This window comes from Astatotilapia calliptera, chromosome 2, assembly GCF_964374335.1.
Source record: "Astatotilapia calliptera chromosome 2, fAstCal68.1, whole genome shotgun sequence".
Classification (NCBI taxonomy): Eukaryota; Metazoa; Chordata; class Actinopteri; order Cichliformes; family Cichlidae; genus Astatotilapia; species Astatotilapia calliptera.
Genome location: NC_137423.1, coordinates 14,566,354 through 14,592,571, shown reverse-complemented (window position 1 = coordinate 14,592,571; position 26,218 = coordinate 14,566,354). Strand labels below are relative to the sequence as shown.

At 44.9% G+C, this 26,218-nt stretch overlaps 1 protein-coding gene across 1 annotated transcript; it reads right to left on the bottom strand.

Moving 5' to 3' along the window:
• Positions 1–534: 534 nt before the first annotated feature.
• On the bottom strand, positions 535–25,127 carry pde6a (phosphodiesterase 6A, cGMP-specific, rod, alpha). Its single transcript, XM_026185361.2, has 24 exons — positions 25,036–25,127; positions 24,372–24,742; positions 23,971–24,112; positions 19,377–19,529; positions 16,602–16,691; positions 16,321–16,461; positions 15,597–15,671; positions 15,155–15,219; positions 14,220–14,286; positions 12,330–12,377; positions 11,409–11,558; positions 10,802–10,945; positions 10,274–10,339; positions 9,953–10,099; positions 8,191–8,298; positions 7,696–7,805; positions 5,946–6,033; positions 5,623–5,723; positions 4,805–4,912; positions 4,635–4,698; positions 2,941–3,015; positions 1,738–1,821; positions 1,396–1,564; positions 535–1,318 (listed from the first exon to the last, which is right to left on the bottom strand). The coding sequence occupies exons 2-24, from the start codon at positions 24,698–24,700 to the stop codon at positions 1,275–1,277; spliced, it is 2,568 nt and encodes an 855-aa protein (XP_026041146.1). The 5' UTR covers positions 24,701–24,742; positions 25,036–25,127; the 3' UTR covers positions 535–1,274.
• Between the last annotated feature and the right edge of the window lie 1,091 nt (positions 25,128–26,218).

Genomic DNA, 26,218 nt, shown 5'->3' with positions numbered 1-26,218 from the left:
TCAACATTTGGCAATAAAACCCTTTCTGATTCTGATTCTATTTAAATAACACTGAATTGAGTTTGCAGGTAAAATACATTTTACCAAAAGATTCTCTACAATAGTGAGGAAAAATGCCGTTACGCAATAAGAGATGGGATTTAGTGGAGTATTTCACCAACAAACATCTGAAAACTTCTTGTGGTGGAGAATAAACCGGGTTTGAAGCATTTGTAAATCTCCTTGCTAAATTCTTTCCAGCCCACTAGAACAGTTCCTCTGTTGTTGAGGCTGGCTTCAAACTGATGTATAAAAGCAGCAGGATGTTGGATTTTGTGGCGGACGTATGTTAGTCAGATGCTTGTTAGCTTTAAGCTTGAAACGATGTAAAACATTTCCACTGATTCTCCTGGAAATGAAAAGAAAGTGTGCTCGAGGCCCAAGAAAGAAACTAGTGAGCAGGCAGACATCCGACAGATACTTTCTAGTACAAAGTCATCTACACACACACCCTGAAACACACACACATGCACAAACACGCTGACACAGCTGTCATTCAGTAGGGAAATAGTCAGAAATCTTTACTAATGTCTGCAAACAAGCTGTTTCTCTTTTCTTCATTACAAAGTGAGCGTCGTTGGTGTGTGTGTGTGTGTGTGTGTGTGTGTGTTGTGTGTGTGTGTGTGTGTGTGTGTGTGTGTGTGTGTGTGTGTGTGTGTGTGTGTGTGTGAGCAGTCAGTGTGCAGACACAGAAGTGATGCATGTTACATCCTGAACATGAATGCGACACAGGTGAGTGAGGGACGACTGAAAGGCTCCCATCACTGGGTCAGCTACAGGAAATGATGCAAAGAAAAGGCAGCAGCTTCTATTTTACAGCCTTCTAACGAATCACAGAGTTCTTATTGTGACTCTCTGACAGTGTGCACATGACCCGGGACACATTGTCAAAGCAAAATAATACAGAAATGGTTTCTGACATTTGATTCACAGGCTGGAAATATTGTTGTCACAGTCTTCAAGAGTATCCTGCGATGTTGGGCTCAGCTTAAGGGCCTTGCACTGTGATCCTGCACTAAACTGGCGGTAAATGTAAAAAACTGTGATTCCCACAAACAAATGAATGCAACAGGAAGCACAGAAGAGCGAATGAGACACATTTACAGCAGACCAAGGACATTTATGAAGCGACAGCTGCAGGAAACAAGTGTCCAAAGCAGGAAACGACCTCCCAGCGAAGTGGGTTCCTCAGGTGCGGCATGTCGAGCCAGCCCGGCAGGGTACCGCGAGCAGCTCTAGCTGAGAATGCACGTCTTTGACTGAGACTGGGCCGCGCTCGCTGCAGCAGGAAGGAAAGGAGAGAAGTTCAGTGTTCAGTCAGAGTTTGGAAAGCTGTGACGCCTGACCGCCTCCTACCTTGTCTGGCTGCCGCAGCTTTCTCAGCCTCCTCCTCCTTGGCTTTCTTAGCCGCCTCGATGGCAGCGACCTTGGCATCGTGCTCCTCCTTCAGGGCGTTCCACTCCTTCCTGTTGTTCATCAGCCGGTCCAGCATTGGGGTGATCTCCACGTGGAAGCGACTGAACTCCTGGGACGACACAAATCAGACACATCAGCGTTGCTCAATCCAAACCGCTAACGCTGCTTAAATGACACAGAGAGCCAGAGCAGCTCATGGGCCATATGCCGCTGCTCCACGCTTGCAGATGTTTATCTGGGTGGAAGCAGCAGCTGTGGGTGTCTGAGTGGGTGAGCTCTCACCTTGTACACAAAGGCGCAGACAAAGTCGATGAAGCCACACTGCAGCTTTGGAAGTTCCTCCGCTTTGTTCCTGTCCATCATGGGCTGAAGGAGAGAGAGAGAGAGAGAGACAGCTGATGGCCTCATCATCACTGTGGCCTCACACACCTGTGAGACTCCTACAGTGTCCAGCTCTGCTTCTGCAAATGACGTTTATCCACCTGCTGAACTCTCAGCGGTCAGCTCCTCACGTTTTCCTCCTTAATGACTGCCGAGTTACTGCACAGTCCTCAAACCATGTACAAAGCCCTGACTGTGGGCTGAAATGGAGACCAAGGTCTTGGATGCTTAGTATTTAAAAATACATTTAATAAAGGGCTAATTATACAAACATGAAATGATGCAAGCTTCTTTCAAACAGGCATCACCTTTAAAACAGAAGCTGCTACATTCAAACGTCATCTTTCGGGGAAATGCTGAGGCGAGCCCTGAAAAGGTCACGATGGCTGCTGGAAAAGCCTCTGCAGAGTCCTGTCAGACCACAGTGAGTCACATGACCTCTGTGGCACAGGAAGCTCTCCCAGCTGACACTGCTTAAGATTAACTCAGAGCACCGCCAGGTAAGCGTGGAGGGCGGTGCTTCAGGTGTCTGAAGGGCACGAGAGAGCAAGGCAGGGAAGAACAGGAAGGTCGGAAAGGATTTGGTCAGACACAGTCACGGCTCTCTCTGTATCAGCGCTCCACACGATGGCTCAGCACCGCCTGCTCAGCAGCGCCACAGGGATGCCAGTCTGTCCTTTCATATTTGCTCCCCATCACTAATGAAACCCCGTGGATTCGGTCCACCAAGTCCTCCCCAACTCCAACTTCAGAATAAACACATGGAAATAACTGAGTGGAAATGTGTTTGGAACGTTTCACTGTTCCTCCAAATGAGTCTTATTTTAAACTCCAGAAGAATCGAGTGAAGGTGGGGTGGTCCCATGCCCTGATGTGAGAGGAGATCCAATCCCTCCACTGGAGCCTTCAGGCACCATGTTTGCCGTACATTTGAGGAACCGCGTACCTTCTTTCCTTTTATTCTAAATATTATTTTTTCTCACATTTCTGACAGGGAACAACAAAAACCCAACAGCTGTTTCTGTCTGTGACTGTGTCCATGTCTGTGGGCTGTGGTTAGTTTAGAGTGAGGACAGCAGAAGCTGCAAACATCTGAGCTCTTACGATAGGCTGCTGCTCGAGGACCGTCCTCTCCAAGTCTCCCTGCTCCCAGAACTCTGCAGCGACAGACAGCGCCACCTGGAGGAGGAACCACACAGGTCGGGTCAGAGCTGCTGCTTTGAAGGAGAACACACACACACACACACACACACACACACACACACACACACACACACACACACACACACACACACGCTGGGACTGGAGGAAGGACAGCTGCTGCAGTTTACCACGGAGCTGATAGGAGGAAACATTTGATGGAGCAGGAAATGATCCTTTGTGTTTCACATCGGCCGCTAAATCTGAATCAGACTGCTACAGTGTCAGGCTGTGTCTCAGAGAGATGGAGGAGCGCTGATGAATAATATGGAAATTTTGTATTCAGCAGCGAGTTAGTCATCGAGCCAGTTTTGGGGAACAATTGTGGCAAAGCGAGCAAAGCCTGTAGACACAATCTGTGTGCGTGGGAAGCAGAGTGGAGTGAAACGTGGGAATTATCAGCCATAAAAATGTCAGCAGAATTTCACAGAGAATCAAGAAGCTATTGTCTGTGAAACATCTGAGCGAGAAGGCGTCCATCACTATCTATCTGCACCGGATTATCTGTTTAAATCACAAAGCAGGCTAAGAGAGTAACCAGGGTTAAGTTACAGCGGGGTATCGAGCGTCTGCATGCCTCTGCTCACGATCGTCACGGATGTTTCCGTATGACAGCTGCTCAGCTCTGAGGGTAGATTCAGGTGATGAAGGAGCATCAGAATACACTGGGAACATCCTCAGTGCCAGCTCTCACTGTGTCCGTTACAGGATTTTTAAATAGCAGAAGGCTCTCAGGATCAGCGGGATGTTCCCCTCTAAAGGTCAGACGCTTGGTAAAAAGGGACACACCAGAGAGTGTCTGCTGATCCCGAGACCTCTGAGATCTGGACCCTGATTCTGATACGATCGGTTCGGTCTGCTGCACAGAACATGAACACCGCCCACGAGCACGTTTCGCAACACGAGCTGCATTAAGAATGTGACAGAAGAATCGAACCTGTTCTGAGCAGACGCCACATGGGCCTTTACCCAGAATGCACTTCTACTGCTCCTCCAAGTCACAGACATCAAACTGCTGCAGTTCATTCAGACCCCATCACTGATGCTCACAGAAACCAAGTTTAGTCTTTAGACTGTGCAGTACTTAGAAAGTTTGGCCCCGCCCCCTGCACGTCCACCTGAGCAGGAACGTTTCAATTAAAGTGTGTTTGTTTGGATTAGCTGATCTAAATAATTAATACACCTCATCCATGCAGTAAATCACCTGGAGGAGAGCCTGACAGCGTAAACACTACTCCACCTGCCACCTCAGAGGTGTTCGGCGAATCCTGGGGGGTCCCGGCTGGGAGCCACCGTCCCAGAAACTAAATGCATTATTAGTCCTGCTTTCTGTCAGTTCGTGCTGATATTACATACTTTACAGAAATGCTGAGCCTGCCAGGCGTGCCAAGCGAGCGAGAAGCAGCAGGTTGCTTTTGATGCACGAGGCCGTCAGGAACCGACGCCGAACGCTGCCTGGAAAAATGGCAGCGCTGACAAAACGTCTCTCTGCATCTACTTCATCATGGCTCGCCTCTCGCAGAGTGTGTGTGAGTGTGTGTTGAGTTACAGCAGAGGGCCCGTTTTACAACCAGAACTGAGACACTAGGGGGGCCTACCTTACTCTGGATCTCCCATGGTTTGGCGATGGCGGACAGGTCACAGGCTGTCATCATCATCGCCCTGCAAGCATAGCACGTGGATGGGTCAGAGCTGCGCGTCTGGGTCTCCTTGCTTGCCTGAGAGTGAGTGTGTGTGTGTGTGCGTGTGTGTGTGCGCTTCTGCATACATGACAATCTCTTTGCGCGTAGTCTCCAGCATCATGTATTTGGTCCAGTCATTCCAGTTCTCGTAGGTCTTGGACTGGTCTACAATCTTCTGGAACATGGTCCTCTTCCTGCACAGAGACAGACATTCCAATCAGCTCACAGGAACCATTCCGCTGTTACTGTAGTTATTCCAAAGCCTGGAGAAAGTGAATTAAGTCATTCTGTGGTCCCCTGCTGAATGTGGAAGTTTGCTCACTAACAAAGAAATAATCAGTCTCTAATTTTTATGGTAGTTTCATTTTAAATGAGAGCGACAGGGCATCAACCAAAAACCCAGAAAAGTCATTATATAAACTGATTTTCATAAGAATTTGGTCCAAGCAATTCTGGCTCCCACAGACAGGCTCTGTACCCGTGTCACATGCACTACATGATTATAATCAATCAGTTGAGTACTCCTGATCTCAGCTCATTGTGTGAACAAAGCACAGCTGAAAGCTGAAGCCAAGCTCCATGCAGGATCTCGCTTCATGGGGTGAGGATCATGAGAAAGGAGGTGGGTGGAGCTAGTTAATGATCTGAAGGCAGGCGGTTCCACAGGTATGTCTGAGATCTGCAGGGAACATCATAGAAGGCTTGGTGCTGATCAGATGAAGCCAAAATTTAGCTCCTTGGCATCAACTCAACCCACTGTGGTTGGAGGAAGAGACTTCATAAACATTAGAGACTGTTTGAATTCAGCAGGGATCAGGTAACTATCCCCCTGCTGTAGGTCAGGTTACTGAAGCCTTCACATTCCAAAGGTAACGTTGTGGAATGATGCTGCTAGCGTACTGACTTGAAGTACAGAGCCAGATCAGTGGCGATGATGGCGATGTCCATAAGGTGGATGACGAGGTCGTGCTGACGGCGGTTCAGATTCTGATAAATGTTCAGCGCCTGAAGCAGAAGAAAAAAAAAAGACACTTCAAACAACAAGAAAGGATCCAAAGGTTGAGGTTCCTGCACCTGAGACTCAAAGAGCTCAAAGACGCCTCCTCTGATGAAGCAGAGGTAACGCTCAAACATCTCAGCCCCACTGCTGAAGATGTGATGGCAATCAAATCATCACTGCACACAAACAAAGCTTCACATCTTCATATTTAACGTGTGTGTATATACCTCATCTCTCAGCAAAGTCTTCCCAAACTCCAGATGGTGTCTTTCCAAGATGGAGGAGCCGTGAAGCTTCGCCAGAGGATTACCAGACCTGCACACAAAAACACACACACACGCACAATGGGAGGCTAGACTGTGATAAATCATGCATGTTGAGCCCAGGGTGGGCCTGGCTGCCTGTGTCCACTGCTAATGGTGGCTTTCATTAGCTCATCCATCAGCGGGAGGAGCAGAGCAGCTGGAGGCGTAGCTCGTCAATATCGACTCATTGATATTCTCTGTGTGTGACGTTGACTTCACTTAAAGAGCTGAGGTCAGCTCGGCAGCTCACGGGACAAGCGACTGTCGCTCGGAGTCGATAAACGCTCCTCAGAGTAAACAAAGGTCTGATTTCCAGAAAGTTTCAAAGAACGTGACTGATGCTCTTCAGCAAATCAGGACATGCCGCTCACAAAGGTGACACCTGCTCACTATTCAGGGTTCCCACTGCTGCCCCTGCACTTTGGCATCCTTACATGAGCAATGTGCAAGTACAGAGGGTCGCAGCAGTCTCACCTGCTCACCAAGACACAGATAAGTTGTAGCCACATGTATCAGCGTGGTGTTTGTTCTTAAACAGGCAAACTTTGATTTAGCTGTAAGTTTATATGTGCAGTGTTTTTCAATGTTAGGGTCTGCGTGTGACACCAGCCTTCAAAAACCTGTGGAGCAGCTTCAGAAGAATGTTCCTCACTGTGAATCATCTACAGAACATCATACCATCCACATACTCAACAGCTGGAGGAATCTCTGTGCGCAGGCTGATAAGGATAGATCAGGAACACTTCCAGCATCTATGAGTGGCTTGGCTACAGCTCAGTCATGGAGGGAAGACGGCACGTGTGACTACGATGGAGAAATGTGCTCCTTTAAAACTGATCTCAGGTCAGACCCAAACACGGATCCGCATGAAGAGGAACGGGAGCTTCCGGCTCGTTATCTGCAGTTTTCAGGCTCGCAGACCATCACAGACTCATGAACTGTCCAACTTTTACAGACACGTCACTACCTCCAAATCTTTCTGTTAAAAGGGAGTTTTTCCTTCCCACTGTCGCCAAAGTGCTTGCTCATTGGAGTCATATGATTGTTGGGTTTTTCTCTGTATGTATTATTGTAGGGTCTACCTTACAATATAAAGCGCCTTGATCTGGCGCTGTATAAATAAAACTGAACTGAATCAAATTCATAATGATGTCGTCATGTTTTTCTTATAGTGTTTGATTTGAACATTTGATTGTTTTCTACGTCACAGCAACCTGACTTTTTGTAATTGTGGTTGTAGTTTTCTTTTAGTGGCTTATGTTTCATTAAGATTTGTTAATAAATGCCATATTTTCTGCACATGCTCCTGTCAGGAGATCTGCTTCTTAAACCAAACAGTAAAAGCTGCCTTCGTGCAGGGCCTCGAGTAGAAATCAGTGTTTGATTTGATCAAATCGAGCCAACAGACTGTACAGAAAATATGGATGTAATTTTAAGCCCAAAACATTGTTTCTTTGTAATGACCAGCAGAGGGAGACTCCTCTGTGAGAAAATAAGGCTCCTGATTGGCTGCTCTCTGAGCTCAGGAAACAGTCTCAGATGTTTTTAAGTCTTCTTTAATATAACGTGATTTTTTTCTGCAAATGACGGAAAACAAGCTAAATGCTCCACTGGTGACTACACCCATCTCATATATGCAGCATGCCAAACACCCCCACCCCTGCCTTCTTACTTCATCTGGTAGAGGTTGTTGGTTCCTCTGTGGTCGATATCGTGACAGAAGCCGGCGGTTACCATGGCCATGCACTCCAGGTCTGTGTAGTAACGCTTCAGATCACCTGTCTGAGAGTGTCAGCCACACAGAGCACATGTTTATTCATGGAGTCGGCGTGCAGGTGTGCACTTGCACACAGACACACACACACAGATATGTACACACAGGGATTAACACCGATCCACACCCAGAATCATTGCATGTGTCTGCGCTATATGAATATAAACTATGACTCTGAGTGGTTTTCTTAATAACGACCCCTTCAGGCACACTCCATTATATCTGCCACAAACACACAACCTTGACTGAGAGAATGAAGAAGAAGAAGAACAGGGTGAGCAGAGGGGTGGGGCTGAGGGATACTGAGTGTGTGTGTGTGTGTGTGTGTGTGTGTGTGTGTGTGTGTGTGTGTGTGTGTGTGTGTGTGTGTGTGTGTGTGTGTGTGTGAGAGACCATCAGCAGGGTGAACATTGTCTGTCCAACGTTGAATCCGTGCCTCCAGTTGTGGTAGGTGATCTTCCTGTAGCCTTTACTCAGGGAGTACATGAATCTCACCAGGACCTGCAGAGGAAGCACAGCATGAGGTCCAGAGGTATTAATAACAATCCTTACATTTGAAATGATGCTAGTTTATCTAGTAGTCAGTCACTTTTAACCAATAAAAAGTGTAAGTGTGTGCATGGAAATGTCTGTTCTTAAACAGATCATGCTAAACTTAAAGCCCCTGAATTGACGTGCTGTGTGAACATTAGCCATCCAATTTTTCGTCATCTCTTATAATTTGATATCCCAAAACGCTCCTGTGGCGAGTATTGTGGTGATGACTTTAAACCATGTGCACGTCCAGCTGTTGCTGAGACAGAGTTCACATCACGTCTGTGGTCATGAAATCCTTTGAAGGACATTACAGACCACCAGTTGGATCCCCTGCAGTTTGCCTAACAGGTCGGTGGATGATGCAGTGAACATGGGACTTTATTACATCCTGCAACATCTCGACCGCCCGGGAACTTATGCCAGGGTCCTGTTTGTGGACTTTAGTTCGGCTTTTAATACCATTGTGCCTGAACTTCTCTCCTCCAAACTTTCCCAGCTCAGCGTGTAACCAGCTACCTGTCAGTGGATCACCAGCTTCCTGACAGACAGGAAGCAGCAATTGAGGTTGGGGGAGATCACCTCTAAAACTCGGTCCCTCAGTATTGGTGCCCCTCAAAGATCTGTCCTCTCACCACTATTGTTCTCTCTCTATACTAATGACTGCACCTCCAAGAACTCGGCCGGTAAACTCCTAAAGTTTGCAGATGACACCACCATCATTGGCCTCATTCAGGATGGTGATGAGTCTGCATACTGGCAGGAAGTTAGCAGCTGGTACTCTGGTGCAGTCAGCACAATCTGGAGCTGAACAAGCTTAAGACTGTAGAGATGACAGTGGACTTCAGGAGATATCCCTCAACACTGCTCCCCCTCACCATGTCAGACAGCCCGGTGTTGACTGTGAAGATCTTCAAGTTCCTGGGTACCACCACCTCCCAGGACTTGAAGTGGGAGACCAACATCTCCTCCATCCTCAAAAAGACCCAGCAGAGGATGTACTTGTTGACACAACTGGGGAAGTACAGTCTTCCACAGGAGCTGCTGATCTAGTTCTACACTGCAGTCACTAAGTCTGTCCTGTGCTCCTCCATCACAGTCTGGTATTGTGCAGCCACTAAACAGGACAGGAGCAGACTGCAGCGGACTGTACGGGCAGTAGAAAAGATCACTGGCGCCCCCCTGCCCTCCATCCAGGACCTGCACCTCTCAAGAACCAGGAAACGGGCAGGGAAAATCATCACAGACCCCTCACACCCTGGACACAGACTTTTTGACCTGCTGCCCTCTGGCAGACGGTATAGAAGCCTGCAGACCAGGATGGGGCTTGCCAGCATGACCTCAGAGCTAACAGCTGTAACTGCACTGTGTTGAGAGCAGGTGACTGCTGTTTCATCACAACCAGCGCTCTGTTTCCTTTGTGCAGGTGTACGTAGACCCCTCCACCGATTGATGGAGGTCAGCTGCAAACTTTTCTCTTCCCTAAATGACACTTTACCGTATTCTTAGTTATATGTAACCACTAACATGATTATTGTGTTACAAGTAACATTGAAACCATCATAGCTGCTGCTGCTCCTGTGTGCATCGCACTTAAAGCCATGGATGGGGGCACACGGACCTCTCTGGGAATGTGAAACTTGTCCACCACTTTGAGTTCGTAGTACATCTTGACGCCACACTTCACCAGGTCCAGTTCGCTGTGTTCAAAGTCACAGAAGTGAAACTCGAAGATCTCGGCTTTCTTGGAGTTCGGCAGCACCTCGGACTGTCGAGGAAAACAAGAACAATGCATCAGATCAATGTGGGAATATTTTATTTGGTCATGACCCGGAGCTCCGCGTGGATTAGGAATAATAAAAATCATCAGAACAAACAGCTCCCTTCTCATCCTGCCCTGTTTTTCTTTTTGTGTGCTGATGGGAGCGTTTGGCATTTTTACCAGGATCTCCTGAAGCTCCTCCTCCTCGCACTCGTCCGGTTCCTTCCCCCACCTCTCTCTGGTGTTCTGCGGACAAACACACATTGTCAACAGTCACCTTGGATAAAATGGTTTGGCATCCATCAACTGACACCTGATCTGAGGTCAGAGCAAGTTGTCTCTCTGACAAATCACCTCATAGAAAACCTGACAGCTTATTCCAGCTTACAGATGATGCTCAGCTCCTGCTCCTGTCATCCACATCCACCAACAAAGCTTCAGAGAGACAGCTTTTAGCACGAATACTCAAACAATAAAAGACAGACATAAAAGAGAGCGCTTCATCTCCATCTGATTAGAATCACATTTATCCAAAACAATGCTGTAATTCAACGACTCTTCAAGTCTTCCACTAAAGATGTTCACTTACTGAAAGTTTCATTAATCAGAGCCAAAGAGATTAGTTTTAGAGGCCATCCTCATCTCTGAGGTGCTCCTGCCTGAAACAGGAGGAACAAAACTTGAGTGGGGAGACACAGACTCACTCACCAGGACGTTTTGGATTTCATCTTTGCGACACTTGACGTGGTAGAGCACCATGTCCTGGTAGATGTCCTTCCTGTTCTCCAGTTTGTTCATCTTATCGTAGGTGTCGGTGTTGAGCACCGACCAGCCCAGGAACTGAGTCAGAGACTGGGAGAGAAAACACTGGAGCTTCATTCACCTCACAATCCGCGTACAATTAAACAGTATGTGTTATTGCGATATAGTCTAGTGGGTAAAGGTTTGTTGTGTGCCGTGTGTTGTCCTGTATATATCTGCAGCCTCAGTCAGCTTTAAATGTACAGCAGCCGGCACCACAGGGCGCTCCCTACTGTAGGGTACAGTTCATTTAGTGATAAAATCAGGGCAACAATATTAAGAGCAGAGGTTTGTTGATGAGCTGAGGGTGTTTTGTGTTGCAGTGAGGTGGCCACAGAGACATCAGTAAAAGCCTCCAGGCCTGATTATAAATAATGCAGACGCTCTGAATGGCCTGCAGTGTATTTATAGTAAACCAGTGACACACACACACACACACACACACACACACACACACACACACACACACACACACACACACACACACACACACACACACACACACACAGTGTACCTCCATCAGGGTTTCATCCATCTCATCAAAAGGTTTCCCATCCTTCCTGTTATAGAACGTGGCCACACCCACAATCTCTTCCTTCTTGTTGACGATGGGCATGGACAGAACGTTCTTAATGGTCCAACCAGAGTCATCCAGCGGCTCCGTCTGAACATGAAAACACCCTGAGTTTAATTAGCGATGACAGGACGGCCTGCGTGCCCACTCTGAGCTGGTCTTATAAAGGAAAGAGTTATTTATTTTCTGTAATAATCTTTTTGTCCTACAGACCGTCTCAGAGTCAGGCGGTCTGCCTCCATCAGTCAGCAGACATCTGAGATGTTCAAATGACTGACTGCAGCTTTAAGCCAGGGTAACAGGCCCCACACTGTCAGCAGACCTGAAGCACGATCCGTGTGTGAGCTCGGACAACAGTACCCACCGCAGTAGAACGATTAGAATAAATGCACTCGGAGCTTAACAGCCCCCAGGAACATCATTTAAAGTAAGGAGAGCAGAGAATGTTGGAAATGTCACCGATTTATATGTTCATGATTAGTCTCTGGTGTACTGTTATAGTACAGGACAGACCACTGTAGTGCCAAGGCAATTTTTTTGCATACTTTATACCTACACGTCCTTCGAGCTGGCTCGCACAGTGCAATCAAATTCCAGCATCTTCTTCTACTGAACATCTGATTACAGATGACAAGCCAAAGCGGTCTCACTGAGCCCTCAAACAGGAAGCTAAAACTACTTTGTCCTTACTGAAAGACTTCAAACATCATTATCGTCATGTTGTAATCTAAGATAATACTGAGGATGATCACTTTAGTCTGGAGTCTGTGATAACTGACAGCAGGTCAGTCCTGAAGTCGTTCAGTAACATCTTTGTGTTTTATGAAGCATCCTTGGAATGAAAGATGGCGTACAGCTTACCTGAAAGCTGAAAAACTCGTCCTCAGCTGCGTTCATTATGTTACAAATCTGTGGGAAAAGGAAGTAAAAAGATGAGCACGTGAGGGGAAGAAGCTTCACATGTTAGCAAAAGACTTCTGAATCATCTGGAAGCTTCAGAAGCAGAAATATCGATGAGAATGAGGAGAAATGAGCAGAAGGTGGGATGAACGTGCTCTAGCTCTGTGGAAGAAAGAACCACATGTTCAAAATCATCACCGTCAAGCTCTCAGCTTTTTCTCTCAATCATGGAAACGTAACTCTGCATAGGAATAAAGTTTTCACCTTGTACATAAAGCAGAAGGGGAAATATGAAGCGGGAGAGATGATGTAGGCGTGACAGATGATGAGGAGCAAAGACGACGGGAGGACGGGACAGGAGGAGGACAGACGAGGAGGAGGATTAGACAGACGAGCGGCGGCAGCGGGCTCGGCGGTTTGGGAAACACTTGCCGTGATTAATTACAACGGTTGCAGAAATTACAATTATACATCACCGCAGCGTGTGGCTGAGCACTTTTCATTTCCACAGCGGCATGCACGCTGACAACTGTGTAATAACTCTGAAGGCACTCTGCTCATCGACCCACCCGCACACTGCAGCGAACATGAGTGGAAATCAGATTTTTAAAGGACAATGATCTAAAGTTTTCACTGTCTCCACATCAGTGGCAATGATTTAAGACTTTATTGTTTAAGAAGTTATTAACGTGGTTCTGACAAAGAACACAAAGTACAGTAAAATTACAAGATGGACGTAATGTTAACGACCAACATTAGAGACTTTAAAAATTTTTTTATTCAGTTCCATTCAGTCCCCTTGGGGTGCTTTATATGATAAAGAACCTACAATAATACAGAGAAAACCCAATAACCCATCATGACTCTGTATAAGCATTTGGCGACAGTGGGAAGGAAAAACTCCCCTTTAAAAGGAGGAAACCTCTGGCAGAACCAGGCTCCGAGGGGGACAGGAATAATAACTAATAAATAACAAATAAATGTCCTCACTCAGGAATGGCTAAAGACAGTCTGAGTTTGTGGGGAAGTGCAACTTTTCAAACACTGAATCTTTTCTTCAGCTCAAACAAGTTTTTACTGCCTTTAATTAAACCTTTAATGAACCGAGCTGGCACCGTTTGTACTCATCCGGCTCTCTAAACACTCATTCATTCTCACATTTGTGACCTCCAGGGTGTCCAAGCTCCAGCCGTCATCACGTGTCCACATGACCTGACAAACTGTCCCAACTCATCGTGAGGCACAAATGCAAAAGCCTCAAATTTAAATCTCAGTACAGTCCTTGCCTATACATGGTCCCCTCGAGGCCCTCTGGGAGCTGACATTTCTCACAAGAGACAAAGGAAGAAGGGCATGTTTGTTTCTTTAGACAGAAAAGCTGATCAGGAATATTTTATGCAGTAATATGACACAAACTTTAAACACAAGTATTGCCAAAAATATTTAGATGGTTCACTTCAGGCTCCAGATCATTAACCTGCGTTTTTTCTAATGACCAGCAGGGGGCAGCAATTCAGGCTGTAAAAAACAGTCTATGAGAAGCTAAACTTGCTGCACACTTGATTTACAGCTTTGCTGATCAGTGTATGGGCTCCATTCGTGTCTTAGTTAAGAAGATCTGATGCTTACTTTGTAAACGGGAGTAAAATAGACGTAAAGTAGAAAAGCTTTAGGGTTGAGATGACAGCAACCTCAGTTTCTCGGTCAGATCATCACTTCTGGTTTTAAAAGTATTAAAATGCTAACTTGGAGCTTCTGAATGAGTTCTCGTGGGGTAAGAACAGCAGAAACGTTGGAAATTGATTATCTTGTGACAGTTAATGTGAGCTCGTAGGAACAACAGATACTGACCAGCCCAGTTTCTGCTACATAGGTGGGTAAACCGCTGACCAGGGCCCAGTGATCTGCTGGAGGACCCCTGGAAATGAAGACATGCCACACAGAAGGTTAAAATGCCACAATCACCTTTAATAAAAGCGAACAAAGTGTACATTTCAGTGGTAATACTCAGTTTACTGTATCATTGTTAAGCAAATGTCATGTAAAACGAGCTCAGGTCAAATAACGTCTGTTCAGCCTTCGGTTTGCACTGTGGTGAAGTTACTGTGAGCTGCATTGTTTGCACAGCGGTTATTAATGTTTACAGAGCAGGGTGGGATCACGGAAATCACAGCCTTATATGGCTGAAGGGAAAATATATCAGTGGCACTGTGAGGCTTGGCTGTGAGGCTTCGCAGAGCTCCCGAATCCGTTTTTTACCCTCAGGTAAAATCTTTATTTTTCTCCCACATAGAATGTTATTACTATTAAAATCAGCCTTCTCAAATGTATTCTTGCTTCATTTAATTTAGTGCGTTTAACTTCACTTGTTTTATATATTAACTTACTTGTATTGAGTCACCTGTGCTCTCTCAGAGGACCGCTGCTCATGCTAGTAAGGACAGACTCGCCAGGCTGTTCATGTTTATCATTATACTGTCGTCACTCTTCCACGTGTTGTGTTCAGATTGTGATTCCTGTGGATGTGTTTTTTAGGACTCCAAGTATTCACGTTTGAATTAAGCCACTCTTCCTTCCTTCCTTCCATGAGAGCAGTGCAAGGGTCACAATCACGTGACCCCTGCACTGCTCTCATACACAACCATATCATCTATGTTAAGAGATCGCTGCATCCGTGCTCAGATTTCCTTCCTTGCAGACACATAAGTGTGACCCGACGTAATGCTAGTGGTCAAATCTCTGCAGCGGCACTAATATCTGCTAATGTCACATCTGCTGAGACTTACGGTATGACTTTGATGTCCTCTTTGCCATGGAGGATGTAGTCAATCACTTTGTAGAAGATGATTTCCTTGAGAGGTCAAATAAGATCACAGTTAGTTTGCTGAAACTCTCTGCACAGACTCAGGTGTGAAATCAGGTGTAAACTCCACACACAGATAGAAAAAAACCAACAACACTTTAAAGCCCACTGTGTGTGAATTCTGATAAACTAGAGCCAGATAGGGGAAAAAGATTAGAGGAGAAAGACTTTGATAGGGCTGGAAGCATTACTTCACTCAGCGTGTGTCACAGAAATGAGCTTCTGATTGGCCTGCTGATGGAGATACAAGAAGCTGGCACGTTTTAACCTGCTGGAGGTGCTACAGTCACTGTGATTGGAAGCACTGAGTAACAGATGAATGCCACATGGACTTGGATCTCAGAGTTTGGTCAGGACCTCCTCACCCTGCCATCAGGAGTTTTGGGTCCATCATAAGGAGGAACCTCTCCCATCAAAACAGGCCACAAGTCAAAGAACTCCTGCACACATAACAGAGACACAGAGAGAAAAAGGCAGATTTAGAGGAGAGAAACATTAACGTTATTTAATGTTATTCTGGGAAGATGTGGTGCTTTTGTTCAGTCTTCAGAACATGCCCAATTTCACAGATCACAGCGCAGCTTCTACTGCTGTTTGTTATTAAGTGTGTTATTCATGAAATCCAGTATTGTAAGCAGACGGCCATCTGTACAGACACACAACATGTGTTTGTTCTCTGAGAGCAGGTGCTGGGAATCAACTGGCAGCTGCTTGTAATTAGGTGACAGCCACAGCCAGTATTTATGGCACCATGTTAGTTATTACAAATACATGGAGAAGCTAAGAAGATACTTTAAATATACTTTTGTCAGCAGAAGAAAAAAATCAAGCAGATCAGATAAAGAAAGCCCAAGGAGTCTGAAAATATGCATTCCCAAAAGATGAAGATAAAAAACACAATGGATTCCATAAAAACAAAGACTGGATGGACGCAGCATAGAAACAGGGATGATACTCTTAAACATGTTGGTTCAGCAGGTCCTGGTCCTGAACCCAGACCATTCACATTACAAATAGCAGGATGCTGGACAGCTTGCTAAAGATTTCTGGCTCCTCTGTGACTCTGGCTGTGAGTGTGTTGTTGCCTACCTTGGTCTTGGTCATGTCCAGCAAACCCACAGAGTAGCGGTCACAGTTGAGGAAAGCTCGGACTGTGTACAAGGCTTTGTGGAACTGCCTCTCGATGTCTGTCATCTCCTCAAACACCTTGCTGGCTGACCACAGCAACACCTGGACAGCAAAATCAAACAGAAACCTGAACCAAGGACAACCACGCACTCATCTCTGCTGCTTCTCTTCCTTCTAATGTCTGGTGCTTTTTTTTGTTCATCACCACTAAAGAAAGTGGCTTTGCATAGATCTATCCTTACCTGTCCTCTCCTGGTCTCACAGTTGTGTAGGTAGCTCAGGTGGAAAACTCTCAGTGCCAGGTTAGCAAAGTTCAGATATTTGTTCAGGGTCTGGGAGAGAGTAGAACATGAGTGGTGAGGATTTTGAACTGCACGCTCTTACATTTCTTATTACACCAGCAATCCTAAAAAAACCCTCTCCTCCAGCTGATCATCTCAAGGAATTAATTTGCAGACTTGGAGCTTGTGTCCATGTTTTAATGAAGAGCTATAATAATCTTAACCCAGAACACACAGTTCTGATGAGTTGCTGTCAAGAAACTTGCAGAAACGCCTCATTTTTATCTTCAAATGCAATGTTTAAATGGTCCCTGTTAGTTATGACAAAAAGATGCCTCATTATGTCTCTCCTGACATTCATCATGTTTGGAGCAGCAAAAAACCCCCAAAATTAAGCAAAAATCGACTTAAGAATAAAAAAAATCACAAAGACTGCACCAAAGAGTAAAACAGTGAAATGTGCATTATTAAGTCTCTCTGTTAGTAAATGGTTTTGTAATTGATCAACAAACGGATTTACTGTGCCTTACAGAAACCTGGTTACAGCAGGATGATTGTTAGTTTAAATGAATCAACACCCCTGAGTAATAGTAACTATCAGAATCCTCGAAGGTCGAGGAGGAGGAGTGGCAGCAATCTTTCACTCCAGCTTATCAATCAACCAAAGACCCAGACAGACTTTTAATTAATTTGAAAGCCTGATGCTTAGCCTCATACACACTAGCTGCAAAATTCAAAAAACATTTTTACTTGTTGTTGTTTCTGTTTCTAATTTCTACTTCTTTGACTTTTTATCTTAATGAAGTGCATGCAAACCTTCGGTCCAACTTGGTCACCTTACAGATCTTACAGCTCTTCATGATGCAAAATTAGTCCTGAATGCTAACAAAACCAAAGTAATGTTGTTTTCCCATAAGTGAAGCTCCGAACATCAACTCGGGAAAGTGATACCATAGAGCTTGTTGACTCATACAAATGTCTTTGTATTTGATAAGGATCTCAAATTACATACTTGATAAAAAACCTCAAATTTACTTTACAGTTTTTTTATAGATTAAAATCGTGTTTCTCTATTGCAACTTGCGTTAAGCTTGTTTTTATCGCTGTTGGATTAAGCGATGCTGTCTATCGATTTGCCTGTCCCATTACCTTAGCTCAATTAGACCCCATTACCGTGCTGCCCTAAGATATAGAACAGGCTCACACTTCATGACTCATCACTGCACTTTGTATAGCCTTGCTGGATTTACTTCACTCAATAGTTGAATAATGAAGCATTGGTATATTTTTATATACACAGTCATTCTAAGAAAATTGCCATCATATATCTACACCAAGTTCATTGCCCTCCAGAACACCTACAATCTCAGAGCCAGGAGCTGGCTGCGGTTTAAAGTAGAACTTGTGAGCACAGAGCCAGGAATGTCAAGTCTGTCTTATTTCGGCATGTGGTCTTGGAATTATCTGCAGCTCAGGATGAGGTTGGAATTTCTTGTCCCTTTATCTAGTTTTAAACAAAAAACTGACAGAGGTCCTAGTCACCAACTGTACCTGTAAAATTTAAATGGCTTGAATTTGGAACTGTTTTAAATGTTGTAATGAATTTGATATATTTTACTGCTTCATATTTAGTGGTCAATGTGATCATTTCATACATTGTTGCAGTTGTATATAAACTGGCTTGTTTTGCACTTTACACACTGCTGCTTCTTACTTAGTCATACACCACCACAAAAACAGCCACCTCATGAGCTTTCTGTCACTTTATTATTCAGTTACACACAGTTTTTCAGTCTGTTGATGGTTTTCTGATAAATCTGCTGTGTCACAGTTAAACTACATGACATATTGTTCACATCGGTGGCACCACAAGAACGCGATTAGATCCGAGTGGAGCGTGGTTTGGGGTTAGGGGGACGCAGCTGGCTCAACAGCCACCGTGAATTGTTCCTGGTGTGTTTGAATGTCTGTGTGATCCAGAGTTTTGAATTTTCTAATTAGTTTTTATTTTTATTTCATTTTGACTCTTGACTCTAAACTGTTTTACTTCAGTTTAGAGTCAAGAGTCAATGTTCTTGTGTCAGTTTAGTCTTTATCTGTCAGAGGCAGGGTTTATGAAAATCAGTGCTGCTGTTACAATAAAAACACTTTTTGAAAACAGCAACTCTCTGTCTCATACCAAAACTGAGCATATTAACTCTATAAGCTTATTTTCATTCTTTTTAGTTTTAGTGAACTATAATAAGTTTGGTCTCGAATGCTGCAGCTGACCATGCTTCTCTGATTGAGCCAATGGACAGTGAGGAGGACACATCATCAAAAGCAGGTGGAGTATGTCCATCCAACAATAACCATACCTGATGGAGTCAGGACCTCTGGAGTTCATGTGAGTCAAAGTTTCATGTTTTTCTGGTCACATCTGTAACATCTGTAACTTCGACTCCTTGTGTTTGTGATTGGTCTTAAATGAAGATCATTTTATTGGGGATTATTCTGGAGGTACGCTCGATAGTGTTCTTTATCAGTTCTGTCTGGTTTCCTCCACATTAACACTCAGTCTAGTCCTGCTGCCAGGTTTTCTTTTAGTCCGGGTCTATCTGGCTCCAGGTCTGAGAAACTGACCCTACATGTTACTTGTTAAGACAAAAGGGGATGCAGCTACCTAAATATCACTGACAGAATGAGACAAAGCGGAAGAAGAAAGTCTGCTGAGGGACAGGCGCTGTTACAGGTTACCTCTTCATCCTTGGCAGTGAAGCACGGGCCATCCAGCTTGTTAACAGCCATCATGACAGCCACCATGTCTTTACCGTTCATGATCGGGACGGCGAGGACATTCTTCGTCACGTACTCGGTCAGCTCATCCACAAAGCTGCTGAAGTGTGTGCTCTAGGAGTAGAGAGAAGAGGCAGAGTGGATATTTCACTGTATCTAATTATCATTGCTTTCTCGCTGCACTTTTCAAAACTCCCAGAGCTGCTTTGATGAACGCTCTGATGATATCCATAAATGCTGTAAGTGAAGCCTCTCCCTTATCCTCAGATGCCACGCGCTCTCAGCTGCGCTCCATCTATGCTTCATCTATGCTTCCTCCTGAGCAGCAGGGGTCATCAATTGTTCCTCTGGGGGTGTAACACAGGAAAAGCAGCTCATTAGCTGCCAAGCTAATCATATGATTGTTTGGTTTTTCTCTGTATCTATGAAGCGCCTTGAGGTGACTTTTGTTGTGATTTGGCGCTATATAAATAAACTTGAATTGAATTGAATTGAATTGAAGAAGGAACAAAGACCTGCACAGGGACCCATTTGGCTATGACGAGGTCTCTGTCTTTTTCTGGATGTTACCTGAGTGAGGCAGGAAAGGGATCAGAGCGCATGCAATTGTTTAAGAGGAAATATAGAGAAAGTTTGATACTTGTCTGCTTTCTGCTGAAAATACACTTGAAATCCACCCATCTATCTTCTAGAACAGGGGTGGTCAACTCCCGTCCTCGAGGGCCGGTGTCCTGCAGGTTTTAGATCTCACCCTGGGTCAGCACACCTGAATCAAACAATTAGTTCATCTGGAGAACTTCAAGACATGCTGAGGAGGTCATTTAGCCATTTAAATCAGCTGACATGTCTAAAATCTGCAGGACCCTAGAGGCCTGGAGTTGCCCACCCCTGCTCTCGACCAACCAAGTGCAGTAGGATATAAAATCAGGTGTGACAGTTAAAACTGAATAGATGCTGAAGCTGAAAACCATGTGAAACCCTTCTTCTCCCCTAAAAACACAGCGTGGAGTTTTCTTATCCAAACACTTCCACCGCAAACTGAAACGTCTTCAGGTGCATTCGCTGTTTAGATTCTAAAAGAAGGGCACAGAAACCCTGCTGTGGCTGATCCTGGATCAGCTGCTTCATCTGCTGCCTGACAAACAAACCCACTGCACAGATAGGGCACTTTGCCAGCTTGTTATTAGGTGACCTTTGACCCTCTTAAGCTCGCAGAGCTCATCACCCTGCACATGGATCATTTACCCATTTTTAGATGGAGACACAGTATCGTTTATGCAGCTCTTACGCGGTTGCTCTTCCAGTTTGGCTCTTCATCCCAGAGCACACACACCTGTAAGTACAGCTCTGCAGGTGTGATAAAAGGTGTGCAATAGTGCTGAGTCTGTGGAAGCAGCGGCCTGTGTGACCTCTGCGACTAATCTGGGATTGCTATTATTCAGGACAGATTAACCTGTTTATGTGGAGCCTGTCCACCTCCCTCACACACACTGATAAATAACAGGGTACCACTCTGAATATAATTGCATTATTCTCGGTCTCACTTTGAAGGAAGAAGAAGATGAATCGAGAGTCTTGCCTGATTGGCTGATCTGCAGTTAACTGGGTCAGGATGGAACCAGTGAGCACAAAGGCAGCAATGCCAGTCCCTGCATTTCATACAGAGCCACCCCGTGCGCATTAACATCACAAAGCCAACCTGTTATCTGGAAACACTCGTCGGTCGTTGGCTGGGGGGAGAAACTGAGGCTCTGATTGTTCCTGTCAAACTGTCACGTGTTTGTGTGAAGCTGAACACCGTTTCACAATGAAGAGCCAACAGGCTGCTGGGAGCACAACTGCTGCAAATAAACCGGGCACAATGAGCTTGAGCCCACTTTGTTCCTCCGTCAGCAGCACGGCCTTCTGAGGTCAGTGAAAGGATGCGGTGGAAGTGATACAGAGGAGCGCCTGTGTAATGTGGGCCGCTGCCCTACGTGGCGTGAATGTCTCAAAAAGAGCTGCCAGAGGCGGCTCCTGCAGGCGGACCTGCAGGAGCATGATGCAGACACGAGAAAATGCTGGCCAGCTATTTTTAAATGTCAGAGGTATTGGCTGTAATGAGATTGAGAGGAATTAGCAGCATAAACCGCATGGAGTCATGTCACCCTCTGGTGGACACACCGAAGCCGAACGGCTCTGATAGAAAATGAAACAGGTCATAAAAGCATCAGAAACACAGATGATTGCAAACATTCAGGGAACCTCGAGGCTCCTGTCTGTTAGTGATGTGTCGGTCGCGAACAAAATGGCTCTTAGAGCCGGATCTTTGACGTGAATGACGGGAGCCGGCTCCTTATTGCGAGCTGTGGGTTTTTTTTTCTTTCTCTCACCCTCTCTCTCACACTTTTTTCCACACAAGGCTCACATGCGGATGAGGGGGGAGGGGCGGAAGTTACACTCTCAGTAGCACAGGAGCGGGGGGGGGAATGTCACATTAGAAAGGTATCCGGTTGTTCAGTCTGACATCACTAGCCGTGTCTGGGTCTAAACTCCGCTGCAGGTCCATATATCAAACGATCACTATGGCATTACTGAGAGTTGAAAAACTGTCTAAAGTCTTTCATCTTTAATAAAATGATCAGCGTTCTGCTCTACCAGGTGTAACAATTGAGTTTAGCATCCAGGCATCCATGAAAACGGAATTTATGACATTTAACGGAGTTAGAAGTTAGCAGGAAGTTAGCTCGCTAGCTTCTATCTAAATACAATATAGCATGTCCTGACTGCGGGATTTTGGAAACAAATTCAAACATACAGCTCTGTTATCACTTCCAGCATAAATGAAGACAGAAAACTAAACAGCAGTGACGTTTGTAGGGTTACTGAAGTTGGGCTAGCTGGTATATAATGATGTCCTACGTTACCGCTAGCGACACAGCTATGTTAGCATAATATGAACAAGCTAACTTTTTTTCCACTCGATAAAAGTTAACGTGAGTGTTCTCGGTGGTCAGGAACAAATGTAATCGCATGGCAGGATGCTGTAAAAGGACAAAACTTCAGCCAGGAGAACAACTGAGATAATCCATCCACAATACGAGGTTAGTCATTCATATACTGCTGCATGGGCTGGGCTGTAGTTACACCCTAAGGTTTTAAAAACTGAGCTTAAATAAATGATTAGCGGTAATAAAAGCCGAGGGAGGTCAACAGTGATCGCTGACTGTTTTAGGAGCTTTTTGAGATCAAATATAAGAAAATACAAAACATTAAACATGTTAACACAAAAGCCATATTAAACGCAGACTACTTTAGACCCGGAAGTAGGATTCGTCGCGTCATCACTGAACAACCGGATAGTAATCAGCCACAACTATTTGCGGATGATAAAGGATTCAGAAAGTTTATTCATGCAGGTCCATATGACAGAGAATATGCATCTTCTTTTTGTTTTCATATTTTAATTTATATTTAATTGTGTTGTGGTTTGCAGTGTTTTGTGTTGTTTCACTTTAAATTTGTTAAAGGAAAAAGCTGAAAATTTAAATAGTTAAAAATTGAAATGTGAATAGTTGGTTTTTGTATTATATGATTTATTTATTACATTTTATATGGAGTGAAAAAATAAAAGTATATTTACGGTGGCCCCTACAGACAAAAGACAAAAACTCCAAAACATGTAAAAACTCAGAAGCACGTAAAACCTCAAAACACGTACAAAACACAACAGAAGTGTTCCAGGATGTTAGGCGCAGTGTTGAGCTTTTGTTACCTAGTGGCTACACAAGCCAGCAAGTACCAACAACCGGATTTGGTGTGTGGTAGTAACAGGCAAATGAACATTTTTTTAAATTATTTGAATATATATGAGTGCTTGTGTATAAATACACAAACAATACACATATGCTTTCAATTATGTAATTTAAGTGATCTAGGTAGCTCTGTTTTGGAAGTTCAGTTCATGCTAGAAATGTGTTTTGGAGTTTGTACGTGTTTTGTCTCTAGGGGCCACCGTAAATATTTATATATAAACATATAATAAACTTTATTTATAAAGCACACTTAAAAAAAAAATATATATATAAATAAAACCACTTTTTTTACATTAGTAATTCCTTTTGTGCATAATTTTATATTATTGTTAATAATAAATTAATTACAGCAACAAAACAACCTGAAGAGCCGGTTCGGAGCTGAAAGAGCCGGCTCTTTTTAGTGAGCCGAACCGAAAGAGCCGGTACTCTAAAAAGAGCCGGAAATCGCATCACTACTGTCTGTGCTACTGACTGTCCACGCTGTAGTTTGCTGCTAAATTAACTGCTATTACTACAAATAACTGGAGTCATAACTGCATTAATTCCCTCTGTTTAAACCAGTCGTGAGTTCTTTTACATGCTTTCATAAAGTGAACGTGTATCTGAGAGGATTTCCTCTTAGCTAAACAGCCACATGCTGCTTTTAGGCTCTAGATGTTTTTGGGGACTTTACTTCATATGTGATGGCACAAAGATGAAGGTTTCCAATCGACCAATCAATCCCCCATAAAGAGTACTTTGGGGGGGGGGGTTATTACCTGTGACACATCAGAAATGTTGACCATCTTCTTGCTGGTGGCCACGTGGCCCACGATGCCCATATCCAGCGGGTACACGATTTCACTGTCGGGTTGCACGAGGCACTCGTCAAAAATGGCGTCTTTATGAACGTTGAACAACCTGAAGGTAAATATGGAGACAGAAACGTGACCCAGGGTGACCAGGCCCTCTCTGACCTCACTAAGTGCTGGAAAGAAGGAAATCCCAGTGTGCTCCGTCACTGGTTCCTGAGGAGGAAGCTTGACCTCCGAGATAATAAACATGTCCAAGCTTCATGCTTACATTTAAAATCTTTCAATTGCCCCAGGGGGACAAATAAAGCTATCAGCATCGCTGCTACCTGCACTGCTTTCAGACACTGAAGTGGGTCTGCAATCACCTGGTGGCGAGCTCAGCGACGCCGTTCCTCTGCCGGTACATAAAGAGACTCATGCGATCCACCCGCAGCATGAAGCTGAGGTGCTTCATCAGCCTGAAAACGGACTTCTCCATGTTCAGGTTATCCTGGATGTCACGCACCAGATCGATGAGGATCTCGCTCTCATCCACCATCGTCAGCTCATGAAACGTGCTAATGTTTACTGCCGTCTTGCGGTTGGGATCCAGCAAGTCCGAGATGATCTTAGGCCGGAAGTTCATGTCAAAGTACTGCTTGGCAAACTGCGGGTTGGCATCGAGGAACTGCTCTGCTGCTGCTGCATCCACCATGATTACTGCTGACAGGGGGCAAAGCTGATTGGAGGAGTGCTTCTACGAAAGACAACAAGTAGCAGATGAGTTTAATACTGAGAGAAATATAATTTCGTGCAACAGAAGAAGAAGAGAAACTGGATTTGTTTCTGGGCTGAAGCCAAAACAATGAGCTAAAAGATGCTGAAGGGCCTTTGGCTTTTCTCAGCATTTTACTCTCAGATATGACAAGAATACAGAATGTGGTGTGAAAAGCTGGCATCACCATCCTTGCTCTGCACATACTTTTATCAATCAAACCATAAAATAACATAACAATGTAAAAACAGTTAGCAAGAATAAGGCGGCTGTACCTGTGAAAGTCCTGCTGTCTCCGGCTAATCCGTCTGTGCTGCAGATGTCTGAGAGGAGAGAAAGGATTACAGGGATGGTTTTAAATGGTCATGTGTGGACATAAGCCTGTGTCCAATTACATCTTGGGGATTATATGCCTTCCAGTGTTCAACTTCTTTCTGTGTCTCAACAAAACTCTGCTAACACTCGCTGATCTTCTTCAGGACCAAGAAAATTAATATTTCTCCAGTTTTCCGTTTACTGGACGGTTTTTGGTTCATGCATCCAACCAAAGGCCTCATAACACACTTCATGAGTCAGCCACACGCACATTTAAACTACCACTCAGCATCGACTGACCAACGCACATCATTTCAGAATAACTTTGCAAGGTTCAGTTTTCAGTTTGAGCCTTGAAGGACTGAATGTTCTCAAGTATTTTAGTGGAAAAAAAACTCTCAATCGTCTCTTTCAGTGTAACCACATTCCTCTGAAACGCACTCAGACGTCAGTGTGTCTCAGCATAAAGAAGCAGTGTACGTATGACCTGACACACCAGCAGCACACGTGCTGTGCCGGCACACGGAGTCCTCGGTGTGCTGCAGGACAGTTTAAGGTTAATGGGGACGCGAGACCAACGAAGACAGGCCGGACACAAACTATGTGAGTAAGTCTGAGCGTGCTCAGATACACAGATCACATGACCCGTGTGACATGCAGTGAGTGGAAAAGCTGGACAGTCAGGGACGTGTCTATCTTTCCATTTCTCTGATTTCTTATCAAATGTTCAAATTCACACGCGGTGTGCTGGAAAGGAGAAACAGGTCCCTGAATCACCTGCGTGTACTGCAGGGCGTGTATGCACGTGTGCCACTCGTTCTGTCTGAGAGCACGTCAGCGAGCTGACGGCGGACGTGTGAGCTCTCTGAATGCTTTGTGTTGGGTATCATGTTTCCTCTCTGACCTCTGACTCTGGGGTGAGAATTTTGGGGGACATCATTTGTCTCCCCAAATTCTGCAGCTTTCACAGACAGCGAGTTTGAACTCTGAGTCTGCTTTAACTTTGCGATGCCCACCCAGTGTGGTCACGACACAACCCCCGTCAGCCTTACACAACTGAGGACAAAATGAAAAGAAAGAGCTGAACCAGGTTTGCTGTGAGTACAGTCATGATGACTGACAGATATCCGTGTGTTTGTAATA

Excerpts from the sequence above, each read along its gene's own strand:
- pde6a (XM_026185361.2), bottom strand. The coding sequence starts at position 24,700 with ATGGTGGATGCAGCAGCAGCAGAGCAGTTCCTCGATGCCAACCCGCAG. Across the intron at positions 19,530-23,970 it reads ACATTTCTGATGTGTCACAG|AGCACACACTTCAGCAGCTT; the intron begins GTAATAACCCCC and ends CTCTACTCCTAG. Across the intron at positions 5,724-5,945 it reads AGACTTTGCTGAGAGATGAG|GCGCTGAACATTTATCAGAA; the intron begins GTATATACACAC and ends CTTCTGCTTCAG.